General features: G+C 35.8%; 1 protein-coding gene and 1 long non-coding RNA gene across 7 annotated transcripts in view; one reads left to right on the top strand and one right to left on the bottom strand.

The window, feature by feature from the left end:
* The window catches only part of LOC116750025, a 30,923-nt gene extending 27,921 nt beyond the window's left edge, over nt 1–3,002 (top strand). The window contains exon 4 of the long non-coding RNA XR_004348777.1: nt 1,778–3,002. This is a non-coding gene — a long non-coding RNA (uncharacterized LOC116750025). The remainder of the gene's footprint in view (nt 1–1,777) is intronic.
* Nucleotides 1–15,500, bottom strand: part of SLC35A3 (solute carrier family 35 member A3) — a 51,418-nt gene that overhangs the window by 24,332 nt on the left and 11,586 nt on the right. For 3 of the 6 annotated variants that reach the window (XM_032624905.1, XM_032624914.1, XM_032624920.1), the window contains 3 exons: nt 3,226–3,430; nt 477–631; nt 277–399 (listed from right to left, as the gene is read on the bottom strand). In XM_032624905.1, the coding sequence (XP_032480796.1) occupies nt 277–399; nt 477–631; nt 3,226–3,430 (483 nt within the window). Of the gene's footprint in view, nt 1–276; nt 400–476; nt 632–3,225; nt 3,431–7,580; nt 7,926–8,031; nt 8,141–15,500 lie in introns of those variants that run through there. The other 3 variants (XM_032624934.1, XM_032624942.1, XM_032624925.1) reach the window with 3 other exon arrangements.

Here is a 15,500-nt window from a genome sequence, read left to right as displayed (position 1 = left end):
AATGTCCAGATACTCAGTAAAAAACAGCTTTGTTTTACATACAGTGTCTTATTTCCCTAAATAGACTGTTCATTTCTTTACGTCGGATAACTTGATTCTACTTCTTTGTGTCATTTACAGTCCCAATGTAGTATCTTGCTCAAAGGAAGCCCTCAAAAAATGTCAGTTGTAAGAATAAGCATTAATTTTCTTCAACAAATAACAGAACCATATTTTCCAAAATGAGGTTCTGAAATTGTGATAAAAGTAAAAGTTATACTTATCTTGAATAGTTACCTGTACAAAAGCAACTCCTGTCATCAAAATTACTAGGGAGAGCCACTGGTACACACCTAATTTTTTACTAAGCATCGATACAGAAAACAATGCAGTCGTAAGAATTTTCAACTGATATGTGACCTGAAAAAGAAAACAGCTAATATTATTGTTTGTTTCTTTCTTTCTTAGAAACACTACTAGAAATGTATTTTAAATACCTGATAAGTAGCTGCATCTAGATTTGACAGTGCCACATAGAGTAAATTATTCTGAAGAGTATATATCCCTGATGGAATAGCAAGTTTAAGTGTTTCCATAGGTTTATTAAGAATTTCATCATGTAGTATTCGATTCAGTGCTCTTAGACTACATTCTAGAAAAAACATGAAATGGACAAAATCAATAATTAAGTAACTCCAAATAAGTTACATACTCTCTCTGAAGTCCTCAGTTTTTTCACCTGTAAAAAATGGACATTTGGCTACATGTTAAGATCCTTTTAGGTCTAAAATATACAGACGTACCTCAGAGATATTGCAGGTTCATTTCCAGACCACTGCCATAAAATGAGTATCAAAATAAAGTGAGTCACAAGAATTTTTTTTGGTTTCTCAGTGCATATAAAAGCTATATTTACCCTTTACTGTAGTCTGTTAACTGGGCAATAAGATTATGTCTAAAAAAATAATGTGCATACCTTAATTAAAAAATACTTTAGGGCTTCCCTGGTAGTGCAGTGGTTGAGAGTCCGCCTGCCGATGCAGGGGACGTGGGTTCATGCCCCGGTCTAGGAAGATCCCACATGTCGCGGAGCAGCTGGGCCCGTGAGCCATGGCCGCTGAGCCTGTGTGTCCGGAGCCTGTGCTCCGCAACGGGAGAGGCCACAACAGTGAGAGGCCCACATACCGCAAAAAAAAAACCAAAACTTTATTGCTAAAAAAATACCATCATCTGACAACGGAGGGTTGCCACAAATCTTATATTTGTAAAACACACAATATCTGCAGTAAAATAAGGTATACCTTTAATGATGCTAATATTTCAAATATTAAATATTATAAGGTAGCATATTAAAAGAGCATTATCTTTATATATACATATATCTTTCATTGGGAAATAAATCAAATTGATTATATATACACATATATATTTATGATAACCAAAACCTCAAAGTATTAATTTGTCAACCAAGTATTCTTACTTTATCATAGCAATATTATAATACTGATACCTTGTATTTTATAATGTATTTTATCATCAGCCATTAATGCCAATTAATAATTATGAAGACTTTAATCATAAAAAGAAGGATATCAGGAGGTGGGTTTGCCTCAAACAACAGAAAACCCAACCAACAGTGGCTCAAACCCGTAGGGATTTGTCTCACATGTCATGAGTCCAGGTCAAAAGCTGCTACAGCAGCTCCGTGATGACATCAGGGACCTAGCTCTCTCTGTATATATATTGGCTTTTTATTTTCATGCTTTTCATGTATTGTCTACGTGATTTGTTGCAACAGATTGCCAACTGACTGATGCATCTCTGGTTCTTCTTTCCAGAAGGAAAAAAGAGGAGGAGGAAACAGTGGGCTAGCAGGCATCTTCTTCCCGCTCACTGACCAAGACTGTATGTTGCTTAACTACTCCCTGCTGCAAGGGAGCTGGAAAATCAATTCTTTTCTTTTATATTCTCCACATTAGATATAAGAAAGTGAGAAAGGAGTTAAAAATGGACTCTGAGCTAGCCAACCCACAGTATCAATCACAAAAAAATGTCCAAAGAACTTTAAGAGATATATAAACCCCCAAAGGGAGAAATTCTAAAGAACCCTACCACCTTACCAACAATACACTTCACAGATGATTTTCTCTCGCAACATAAAACTTGCAAACTTTATGAAAACTGTTTTAAAATGAAAATACCTTTTTAAAAATTAATTTTTATTGCAGTTTAGTTGAGTAACAATGTTGTGTTAGTTTCCAAAATGAAAATAACTAAAGAATGCTACTTGATATTCAGCCTTTCCTGACTAAAATAATGGTAAAAAAAATTATGTAAGTAAAACAAAAGTTACCTAAAGATTATTTTAGTTTTAGCAGAAAAAATATAAAATATAAGCTCATCTTTAAAATTAAATTTTTAAATAATTAATGCTGTCACATATTTTTCTCATTAGCAGTATGAGGGTAGTGGAATTGAGTCTTGTGGCTTTAATCTGATTTCTCTGATTGCTAGAGAGGTTGAACATCTTTTTATACATTGATTGGCCACCCAGGTTTTCTCTTCTGTGAGTTGCCTATTTATATCTTTTTTCCCTTTTTTTGTTGAGTTTCTTATCTTTTTCTTATTGAGTTGTGGGAGTTCTTTGTACATTCTGGATATTAATTATTAGTGATTACCTGTGATGTAAATATCTTCTCTCAATCTGTTGCTTGTCTTCTCATTTGGTTTGATATATAAAAACATGAAAAAGTCTGTTTTTCATTTTAATGTACCCCCAAATAATCTAACCACATGGAGCCCTAACTACTGGACCACCAGGGAATTCCCTCAATAAAGATTTTTTTTTAAAAAAAACTATATCAAATTAGTCACTGCTGGACTAAGCATGCAGCAAATAAAATTAAAAAGCCTTGACTTTAGTAAAAAATTATTACTCCTCTAAATTACTTATTCTCAAATTATTATTAATGCAAGAAACTTTGTTTCATATTTACAGCATTAACCAGAGGACATGAATCATAACATAGATAAGAATAAAATACCTTTATTACTAGACTAAAACCATCTTAATAAAATGAAAATTGAAATGTTCATCAATAATGCAAGTGTTCAAATGTGTAGTTACCTATATATATGTCATATATATAGGTACCTATACATATATACTATATATATATATCACATGTGAATAACTCCAAAATAATTAAATAAATTGCAATGACTTAAAAAACCTAAGATACCTACTGCTGTCTTTGTAGACTAATAAAATGCAGGCCATTATCTTCAAAAGTTCAGCAACAACCACGGCTGTAGATGACAGATAACGAGGCCCCTCCTCTTTTAAAGTCCTAGAATAACGCATCGTTAGAACCAGACTGGTAGTCTGAAAGACCAAAATTCCCAAGGAAAGGTATTTTAGGTTGGCTGACATTGTTTTATCTTCATTTGCCTGAAAAACAAAATACACAGGGCAAATAAATAGAAAATACAGAAATTATAAATATTTTAAAAACCAGTAAAAAAAAAAAAAAAAAACAGTAAGAGATGTCTGGTTCCAAACAAGATAAAGTGCATTCCATCCTATTCTTCCTGCTAATTACAACTATAAACCTTGGACCAAAGACAAAGCAACTACAAGGAGACTCTTGTAGAAAAGAGACTGGCTAGAGACTGCAGATCTTGAGTGATTAAAAAATCTTGAGATTTTTTGCCATTCATGTATCTCACCCTGGGTGTGACAGCAGTTTACAACCTGGAACCACCAACAGGTGTAGGTCAACAACAAAAAAGCCGTAAGAAAAAACCCACTGTCTCCAACCAAAGGACTGGGAAGACAGCAGCCCCGAAGGAGGCAACCCTCCCAAATGGGTGCTGTATAATCTATGGGGCAGAGCCTTGCTGACCATCCCAACCCTGCAAAAATGACAACAGAGGTGGTGGCCCTCCCATCCCCCACCACGATGCAGCCACAAAGACTATGGGGGCAGAGCCCTGCCAACCATTCCTGCCCTACATAAGGTGAATGTCAGCGGAGACGCAGCACCATTCCTCCCTCTCCAGTGGATGCCTACTAATATAGACGATTTAAGTAGGAACCAAGGTCTCATAACACTCAAAATGTCCAGGATACAATCCAAAATGAGTATACTCATCATTCCAAAAGACAGGGAAAAAAATCTCAACTAGGATGAATAAGGACAAATCAACAGACAACAACAACATATAGTTGATACAGATGTTGGAATTATCAGACAAGAATTTTAGAGAAGTTACTACAAAAATGCACCAACCAACAGGCAATTATAAACATTCTTTAAATAATTTTAGACTTACATAGTTGAAAAAAATAGAACAGGAGTTCTCATGTACCCTCCACCTGGCTTCCCCCAGTAATAAAACTAGCAAAGTTTCTGTATTTTTCCTAAAGCAATTTAATATTAACTCTAAGAGACTCACTTTAAATATGAAGATACAAATATGTTAAAAAGTAGAAGGATGGAAAATGATAAAAGCCATGAGGAAAATAACTATGAGAAAGTTGGAGGGGTTAGATTAATATCAGGCGAAACAGATTACATAAGAATTATTTTTAGAATTAAAGGACACTTTGTAATGATAAAAGAATCAACACATCAGGAAGATCTAACCATTATAAATCTATATGTGCTAATAACATAGCTTCAAAATACATAAAGCAAAAACTGACAGAACTAAAAAGAAAAACGGGTAAATCCAGTCAGAATGTGAGATTTTAACCCACCTTTCCCAGTAATTCATAGAATATACACACACACAAAACCCAGTAAGAATATAGAAGATTTGAACAACACTATCAACCACTATATGTAGACTTGGAGATGCTCCACTGATCCTCCTTCAAGGAAGGACTTAATGTAGTGTGCATGATCATTCAACTGCCTCTCCACCCCAGGTCACATCCTTTGCTTCAAATTCATCTAAAGATTCGATCTCAAACAAAATCTCTGAAGGACTTTTTTGGTAGAAATTGATATTGATTTTTAAATTTATAGGAAAATACAAAGGACCTAGACCAGCAAAACAATTTTGAAAAGGAAGAATAAAGTGGAAGGAGTTAAACTACTGAAATTCTAGACTTACTATAAAGCCCTAGTAATTAAGACTGATATTGACATAAGGACAGAAGAATAAGTCAATGGGATAGAATGAAGTCCAGAACAGGGACTTCCCTGGTGGTGCAGTGGTTATGAATCTGCCTGCCAATGCAGGGGACACGGGTTCGAGCCCTGGTCCGGGAAGATTCTACATGCCACGGAGCAACTACGCCTGTACGCCACAAATACTGAGCCTGTGCTCTAGAGCCCATGTGCCACAACTACTGAGCCCACACGCCTAGAGACCGTGCTCCACAACAAAAGAAGCCACCGCAATGAGTAGCACCCACTCGCTGCAACTAGAGAAAGCCCACGCACAGCAACAAAGACCCAACACAGCCAAAAATAAATAAATTTATTTTTAAAAAAGCTAAAACTATAAATATTCAAGAAGAAAACATAGGAGAAAATCATAGCCAAATAAAAATAGGCCGAGATTTCTTAGGATACAAAAAGCACAAACCATAAAAGAAAAATATGGAAAAATTGGACATCATCAAAATTTAAATCTACTCTTCCAAAGACACTGTAAAAATAATGAAAGGCAAACCACATCATGGGAGAAAATATTCTCAACACAAAAATCTGACCATGGTCTTGTACCTAGAATGTATAAAGAACTCTTAAGACACAATGAGTAGAAGACAAACAACCCAAATTAAAATGGACAAAAGATTTCAATAGATATTTCACCAAAAAAAGATAAATGAATGGCTAATATGCACATGAAAAGATGTTCAACATCACAGTCATTAGAGAAATAGAAATTAAAGTCACAATGAGATAACATTATACACCTATTAGAATAGCTGAAATCTTAAAAATTGATGCTACCAAGTGTTGAAGAGGATTTAGAGCAAATAGAACTCTCAACTTTGCTAGTGGGAATGTAAAATGCCACAACCACTTTATCAACCAACTATCTCATTTTTATAAATCTGCATTAGCAGAAGAATCCTAGTGTGAAATAAAATTATAGCATTTTAGAAGTAGAAGATGCTTTAGAAATCATCTAGTACAATATCTTCATTTTAAAATAGAGAAAATAGTGAACAGAGAAGTTAGATGACTTGTTCAAGGTCTTATAATTATTAATTGAAAATAACAGTTATAAAGTTAAATATCAAGTTCTGCAGATCCCATTACAAGCTACTGTAGAATTTCAAAAGACTTCCCGGTGGCCTTTATCTCTGTATAAAAGGAGGACAAGTTGCCAGCAATCTGCATTTGGCACATGCATCTGATTTTCCTGGAAAATGTCAAACAATTATTTCAAACCTGTTCAAGAAAGTCTTTTGTTTATTCTGTACAACTAAGACCATAATGTATGTGTTATAACAGCAATACTCTGATTTCTTTTCAAATGAAAATTTAAAGGTCACATTCTAAGCCAGGATACACTATTTGTACAATTTTGCTTTTCCATTGCCAAGTACATACAACATCAATATAAACATTCACTGTGATAATACAGTTCGTAATATTTTTAGTCTCTCACAATGTTTTGTTTTGTTTTTCTAAGTCTGTGAGATAATAGAAAAACATATATATTGGTCTCTGGTGCTGGCTCCTGACATAGGCCTCCTGAAACACTTGTAATTTCCTAAGTGATAAGAGCACTAGGAGCATCTTTTGTTCTAATATTTGGTCTTTGACCCCAGTTCCTGACACAGGGCTCCTGAAACCCTTGTAATTTTCTGGGTGATAGATGTGTCTTTTGTTCTAGTGAGGCAAATTTGGGCAGGCTTCTGGATGGCTTCTGAAGAGAGCTGCTCACCAGAAAGAACAAGCCATGATTAGAAGCTTGGAATTTTCAGCCCCATCCCCCAAGCTCCCCTACTCCGCATCTCTTGAGAAGGCAAAAGGGCTGAAAATGGAGTTAATGATCCATTTTGCCTACATGATGAAGCCTCCATAAAATCACAATACTATAGGGTTCAGAGGGCCTCCAAGTTGGTGAACACATCCACACAGGGAAGGTGAGGCACCCCAATTCCATGGGGACAGAAGTTCCTGTGCTGGGGACCTTCCCAGACCTTGCCCAGACCTATGTATTTCTTCATCTGACTGTTCATCTATATCCTTTATCATATACTTTAATAAACTGGTAAACATAAGTGTTTCCCTGAGTTCTGTGAGCCACTATAGCAATTTAATCAAACATGAGGAGAAGGTCGTGAGAACCTCTGATTTGTAGCCAAGTCCAAGTCAGACAGAAGTTGTGCATAACCTGAGGACCTACTACTTGTGATTGGCATATGAAGTGGGGTGGGAGCAGTCTTGTGGGACTGAGCCCTTAACGTGTGGGATCTGATACCATCTCCAGACAGACAGTGTGAGAATTGAAGTAGGACATCCAGCTGGTGTTGCAGAGAATTGCTTGGTGTGGGGAAAAACCTCACATACATGTGATGACCAGAAGTGTCAGAAGTGAAGTATTCTGTATGAGGAGTAGAGGAGACACACCGGAGGAAAGAACGGCGTTGCTTTTCTAATATGAAGTCGAGAAGTAAAATACATGCAAACACATGCTCATTTGCACTAGATCACGTGTAAAGAATTACAATTTAATTTACAATTCTGCCTAAGGGAAGAAAAAACTCAAAATGAAAAAATTCAAAATACTAGCATTTCTAAGATATACAAATACTTAGTTTGGTTGGAGTACAATATAGGTAAAAGTTAGTACTTTCACTTAGTACAATATAGGTAAAAGTTAGTACTTTCACTTAATACAACCCCTAAATGCAAAGTAAATACATAAACACGAAATAGACCAAAAAAAGATTATGTTCCACCTCTATAATTTACAAGAGTAACACTGTTTCTTCATTGTAAAGTCTATAATATTTTCTCATTATAACTGAAAACAATCTTTTACCAATTTCATGTTTAAGATTTAATTTTAGTCTCCTACCTTTTTTTTCTCTTACCGCCAAATTCCCCTTCTTTTATCCTTTCAGGTGTTGCCAATCTTCTGGTTTCCAGATTATTCTTTGTTTCATAAAAATTTCCTATCCAAGAAACTTTTATATCAATAATAAGAAACTGTTAGGTTCTTTCACAAATGGAGCCTCATTCAGTTTACTTTCAAAAACGTCATGAACCAGTCCACAAATTACTACCCATGTTCCATTAAAGACCCCGATTACTAAGCTCCGTAAACCCACTTGGAGTTCAGTGAGGCTCTCAGATTTATAGCAATGTCAAAGAGACAGGATGCTTAGATGCTCCACTTCTACCTTAACAGCTAAGACCTGAAAAATGTATTCTTCCTGGTCACTAGAGTAAATGGCACTATTTCATTCGGATTGCTTTCCTTTGTTTTCGTTTGTTCTGGATTTTCTAAAAAAGCATTTATTATTTTATTTACTTTAAAAAGTAGCATATTATTAGTGAGAAAAAATTAATAAACAAAAATTATATTAATAAGTAAAAATTTGAACCATAATCTCACCACTCAAAGACATCTAATAATATTTTGATATAGATTGTCAATTTTTATTAAGTTTTTTGGAAATCTCTAAACTCAAGAACATTAGCAGCAAAGGTAAAATAAAATACCTAGACCATTTCATAGTCCCACTGAAAGGATTTCAACAACTTTTGGGGATTCTTAGTTATATAGAAACTAGTCTTGTAATCACAAAGTTCCAAATTCTCCTAAAAAATAATAGATCTTTCTTGAGGGAAAAAAATGGATTTTAAAAATACAATAAAGTACCAAGAATATAACAAACATCCATGATTCTACCACCCAGAACTAACAATTGTCAATCTTGTCACATTTGCTTATCTTTCCTTTTTTAAAGGAATAAAACACAACAGTTAAAGTCCCCTTTAAGACAAATTCTAAGTCCTATTCCTTTTCCCCTCCCCTATTATCATACATTTGGAGTATGTATTTCAGTGCACTTTTAAAATTTTATATACCTATATAGAAATATCCGTAAGCCTAAATATTTTAATATACATACATGGTATCAAACTGTATACATTATTCAGCATCTTCCTTACTTTATTCAGCATTGTTTTGCCATCTACATTGATATACAGACCTAGTTCATTGCTTTTAATAACTCTATGTTGTTCCAACAAATAAGCAGACCTTCTATTTACCCATTCTCCTACTGATAAACATTTAAGATCCTTTCTTTTCCTTTTAAAGATTTATTTAAAAGTTTTCTTAAAAATTTTCAACAAGTAGCTACTAAATGTTATATAAGCTACAAATATTTCAAGCCATTTTGCTAAAATTTAATATTGTATATGATTTCTCAGGTCTCTTCCAATTCTAATACACACACAATTTTATTAAAGTAATTTCAATTTTTTCATCTAAAAGTGTCTCAATTTTTAAGTTGTAAACTTTGAGTATACATATAGTAATACATAACATATTTGATCATTAACTATTGTAAAATTATTAGTGTATAATTATTGCATAATAATACTGTATAGTTATAATTTTTGTGTACGTGTGTGTATACTATAATCATACTTATTCGATACAGTCACACTGCTAATACTTCTAAAAGTCCTTTGCACAGGAATATTTCAGGATTTGGTTAGTCACTATAAAAGATCTTGTACTTGCTTTCCAATCATTATTTTTCTCCTGAATTGTTAAGATAAGTTTGATATTTACAAAGTTGAATTTTATTATTTTTAAATGCCATCTCACCTCTTGAAAGAAAAATGTACAACAAAAACTTCATTCATCTAATAAGCTCCATTCATTTGGATTTGATGATGACTTGGTTAGAATTGTGTGCAAAAAATATTAGTAAGCTTATTAAGGTTCAAAAAATTTCTCAGTATTTATTACTCTTAAGGGGGAAAAAAAGGTTTTTCAAACATGCTAGAAGGTATAATTTAAGTACATTTTATATGCTAATTATATATCCCTCATTTCCATTAAAGTCGCTCCCTAAGATCCCTGCCTTTACAATGCTTTGTCAGCCAATTCTGAGATACTTTACAGGTCTTAAACATTTAAAAAATATATATTACACAAAGTATATATATCATTAATGCACACTACTACTACTTCTACCCTTATATTAATCAGGGTTAGTGAGAAATTAGTTGTTTATACCATCATTATTGCACTAGATATGCATTAACTAAGTTCTGAAATATTCAAAACACTATATACTAATAATTTCTATTTATCTTTTCAAACAGAGACAGGTACTTGTAGGTAAACCTGAAAATCAGTCTGGCTACATTATATCCAATAGGTTACATGTATAATCTTTAGGTCTGTGTATGAAGCCCATTATTCTACTGAGACAATAATATCTGTATTTTGCTGTTATGTCTTCAGCCACTAAAAGTTCCACAAAACTAAATCTTTAGTCAATGTCTTTAAATTGTAATAACATTTATATAGAGAGATTGGCTCAAGATGGTGGAGTAGAAGGCCATGTGCTCACCTCCTCCTGCGAGAGCACCGAAACTAACTGCTGAACAACCATCAACAGGAAGACACTGGAACCCACCAAAAAAGATACCTCACATCCAAAGACAAAGGAGAAGCTGCAGTGAGATGGTAGGAGGGGTGCAATCACAATAAAATCAAATCCCATACCCGCCGGGTGGGCGACCCACAAACTGGAGAACAAGCATACCACAGAAGTTCTCCCACTGGAGCAAAAGTTTTGAGGCCCGCTTCAGGCTTCCCAGCCTGAGGGTCTGGCAACAGGAGTAGGAATCCCCAGAGACTCTGACTGTAAAGGCCAGCAGGATTTCATTGCAGGACTTACGCAGGACTGGGGGAAACAGAGACACCACTGTTGGAGGGCACACACAAACTCATGTGTGCACCAGGACCCAGGGAAAAGGAGGAGTGACCCCATAGGAGACTGAACCAAATCTACCTGCTAGTGTTGGAGGGTCTCCTGCAGAGGCAGCAGGCAGCTGAGGCTCACTGTGGGGACAAGGGCACTGGCAGCAGCAGTTCTGGGAAATATTCATTGGCATGAGCCCTCCCAGAGAGCACCATTAGCCCTGCCATACAGCCTGTAGGCTCCAGTGCTGGGTTGCCTCAGGCCAAACAACTAACAGGGAGGGAACATGGCCTCACCCATCAGCAGACAAGTGGATTAAAGTTTTACTGAGCATGGCCCTGCCCACCAGAGCAAGACCCAGTCCCTCTTAGATAGCCTCACCCACCAGAGAGCAGACAGCAGAAGCAAGAAGAACTACAATCGTGCAGCCTGCAGAATGAAAACCACAATCACAGAAAGTCAGACAAAATGAAAAGGCAGAAGATTATGTCCCAGATGAAGGAACAAGATAAAACCCCAGAAAAACGACTCCATGAAATGGAGTTAGGCAACCTTCCAGAAAAAGTATACAGAATAATGATAGTGAAGATGATCCAGGATCTGGGAAAAAGAATGGAGGCAAAGATTGAGTAGATGCAAGAAATGTTTAACGAAGACTTAGAAGAACTAAAGAACAAACAAACAGAGATGAACATACAATAACTGAAATGAAAAATACACTAGAAGGAATCAATAGCAGAATAACTGAGGTAGAAGAATGGATAAGTGACCTGGAAGACAGAATGGTGGAAATCACTGCCACAGAACAGAATAAAGAAAAAAGAATGAAAAGAAATGAAGACAGCCTAAGAGACCTCTGGGGCAACATTAAACACACCAACATTCGCATTATAGGGGTCCCAGACCGAGAAGCCAGAGAGAAAGGACCTGAGAAAATATTTGAAGAGATAATAGCTGAAAACCTCCCTAACATGGGAAAGGAAACAGTCAACCAACTCCAGGAAGCACAGAGTCCCAGGCAGGATAAACCCAAGGAGAAACAAACACACAGAGACACACAGTAATCAAATTTACAAAAATTAAAGACAAAAAACATATTAAAAGCAATAAGGGAAAAATGACAAATAACATGTAAGGGAACTCCCATAAGGTTATCAGCTGATTTCTCAGCAGAGACCCTGCAAGCCAGAAGGGAGTGGCATGATATATTTAAAGTGATGAAAGGGAAGAACCTACAACCAAGAATAATCCACTCAGCAAGGCTCTCATTCAGATTTGACAGAGAAATCAAAAGCTTTACAGACAAGCAAAAGCTAAGAGAATTCAGCATCACCAGACCAGCTTTGCAACAAATGCTAAAGGAACTCCTTTAGGCAGGATAGAGACTAGCAACTTAAAAAAAAAAAATGTATACAGATTTTTAAAGACTACTAAGTACCTAAGTAATTCTGCAAATCAATTTTCCTTCTATTATAAAAACAAAAGGTTAAATTTCTAACTTAAGGTTTTTAGAGTGAGCTATATTTACATTTTCTAAACATTAGTTCTGAAATATACTCCCTAAGTATAATATTATAATCTATTTTAGGTTAATGACACAATAGAGTACATATGAAAACACATTTTAAAGTGCTATGCAAATATAAATTCACATTACACTAGTCAGAAACAGCTATTGGTATAAAAACAAACCTTTTAAAGTTTTTCCAAGTAAATGAACAGAAAAAGTAATGCTGACCTCAGCTGCAATTTTTTGTTCATTATCTTCCATGATGCCAAAACTTTAAAACTGCAACCTATAACCGTGTACTAAATAATGACAAAATTCATCACAACTGGCTTTACTTCTGACACTGGCATTTATATATCTTCCTGCCAAACTATCTCAGAAGTAGAGACAGTATTCTCCAAAAGTAACAACAATATGTTGTACTTGAAGTCCATAATGATCCTGTGGAAAACCCAAAATCTTATTTATAAAAGCGAAAGAAATATGAATTAAAGGTACTTTACATTATTGACATAGTCAATTTTGTTTCTACGATAAAAATAATAAGCTCCACTAAGTTAGTGAACTTAAGTTCACTCTTAAGTGCTTAAGAAAAGCAAAATCCTGCTCGACAACACTTAACAACTGACTCTTTACATTCTATGGCTCCTATTACATTCTAAGTTAAACAACTTTTCATTGTTTCTCCTTCCTTTTCTTCCTCAAGGTATCAGGTATCTGTTTACATAAGACAATATCACTTGTATGTAAGTTAGAGTACTGTGTCAATTTTTAACTTGTTCTTCTACAGACTGCAGAGTTTCCACTCCTACATTCAGATAAAATCAATAGTACTCAAATATTTCTTCAACTTAACAAACATAAAACCTATCTGCATTCTAATTTTTAGATTATAAATTGTTCAATATTATTGTACTCTTTACATAATGTCAGTGACTGGGAAAACATAAAGACCTAATAAATCTAGCCCTAAGATCCCCTTCTAATGTGAGGTGCCATGTAAAAACGTACTCCTTTCTCACCCTCTCATTTCCCCATCCCTGTGCCATTCTGCTCTACCACTTTCTGCTATGGTCACTTCCCACCACTTACAGCTAAAGGCTGATGTTAAAGGTATTCTACAAAGAACAGAGACTACTGTACAATCCGGGTAGGATCTGTAGGGTAGCAAAACTTGTCATGCCAAAATATCTCTTTGGCATGTGGGTTATTTCAAGCTGGAAACAGTGAAGGCCCTAAAGACTCAGCAAGATCTTTGACCTTTCCCCTAACTGATAAAAAAAAGAAAAAAAAATTAGATAGAGGGCCTGTTCCCACAGTATCACCAGAGATATCTGCAAAGAATTAAGAACATGGGCTATGTGTGGTGGAGGGAAACTCTAGGCAGAGCCTAGAGATCAGAGTCCACTCTGTGTCCCACTGTCTCTGCATGGCCCAGCAAATATTTATCAAACTTTTGCTTTTACATCTCCATGTCAATTGCTTTCCTCCCCTTTGAAGCCTCAAACCACTACCCCCAACATCCTCTCTTGTCTTTAGCTGCAGATGGTATGTAAGGTGAGGGTTTCAGCCATTTTGACAAGTTACTCAGTTTTCCTGGGTCTCTCCCATGTATCCGTGTTATTAAACTTTTGTGTGATTTTTCTCCTCAATCTGTCTCATGTCAATTTAATTCTTAGACGGGCCAGAAGAACCTAGAAGAGTAGAGGAAAAATTCCTCCTCCATGACAGGTCCACAGGCACTAACCATTAGTAAGGTTTCAAGATTCAGGAGATGCGGTCAGAAGTAGAAAATAAAGGTATCACACAATTCACCATCAATATTTAAATACTAACTATGGTCAGGAACTATGATGAGCACTGATACACAATGATGAACAAAACAAATATAATCTGTTTCTTCATAGAGCTTATCCTCTAGCATGGAAGACACATATTATTCAAATAATTTAAGAAACAGTATAAGGGTGTAAACTGCTATGACATGGTGTATAACAGGAAAATATAGGGAAATTATGATCCTTGTATTATTATGGTCCTTGTATTATTACTGTATCAACTTGGTTAAACTCAAACACATTTCCGCAAATCCCCTTCTCTATATGGTGCCAGGTCAGTATTGGCTAAACACAAAACCTGCACAAGATCTGGAAGGCAGAAGTGAAGCAACAGCCATTACTCCAGACGATTCTCAGTTAAATGTGGTGAAACAGAAGCAAAGGTGCCGGCAGATTCCAGTTATCCTCCCTTCCCTGCTTTAGGTCAACTCTTCCCAACTGCTGATAACCCTACTGAGCAACAGGTCCTAATCCTTAAAACCTGTAAATGTTACCTTATTTGGAAAAGGGAATTTTGCAGATGAAATTAAGTTAAGGATCTTGAGATGGGAAAATTATTCTGCATTAGCTAAGTGAGGCCTAAACGCCAACGTAAGTGTCCTCATAAGAGACAGAAGAGGAAAATACAGATACTCAAGAGAAGAAGGCAATGTAAAGATGGAGCAAAAAGAGATTTGAAGATGCTAGGCTTGAAGACTGGAGTGATGCACCCACAAACCGAGGAATGTTGGCAGCCACCAAAGCTGGATGAAAAAGGGAACAGATTCTCTCCTAGAGCCTCCAAAGGGCGCATAGGTCCCTCTGACACTTTGCTATCAGCCCAATGATACTGATTTCTGATTTTGGATCTGATTGGAGCCATGGACAGCTACAAATTTTTAAGAGTTTTGGATACTACCCTAAATAACTTTAAATTTATTCTGGATTCAATAGAGAGTCACCGAGTATTTCTGAGGGAAAAGAATACACAAGACCTCTGGCTTTAAAAAGCAGTATGGGGGTGCAGTTATTGGAAGGAAGACAGGCTGAGGGCAGCAAGTCTAGCCACTGCTATAGCATAAGTAAGAAGAGGAAAGAGAAGCCACGTTAAGCACAGGAATGAAAAGGGGAAGAAGCAAATTGAGATGCTGAAAAAGTAGAATCAATACTTGGGAGGAAAGTTAGGACCAGAAATATAAATTTAGAAGTCATGCCTTTAAAGGAAACAACCTGAGTTTACCAGTGAAAATGAGTAAGCGCACGAAGT

This window comes from Phocoena sinus, chromosome 1 (genome assembly GCF_008692025.1).
Source record: "Phocoena sinus isolate mPhoSin1 chromosome 1, mPhoSin1.pri, whole genome shotgun sequence".
NCBI classification, from domain to species: Eukaryota; Metazoa; Chordata; class Mammalia; order Artiodactyla; family Phocoenidae; genus Phocoena; species Phocoena sinus.
Note: the sequence above shows the minus strand (reverse complement) of the source record. Positions and strands in the feature narration are given on the sequence as shown.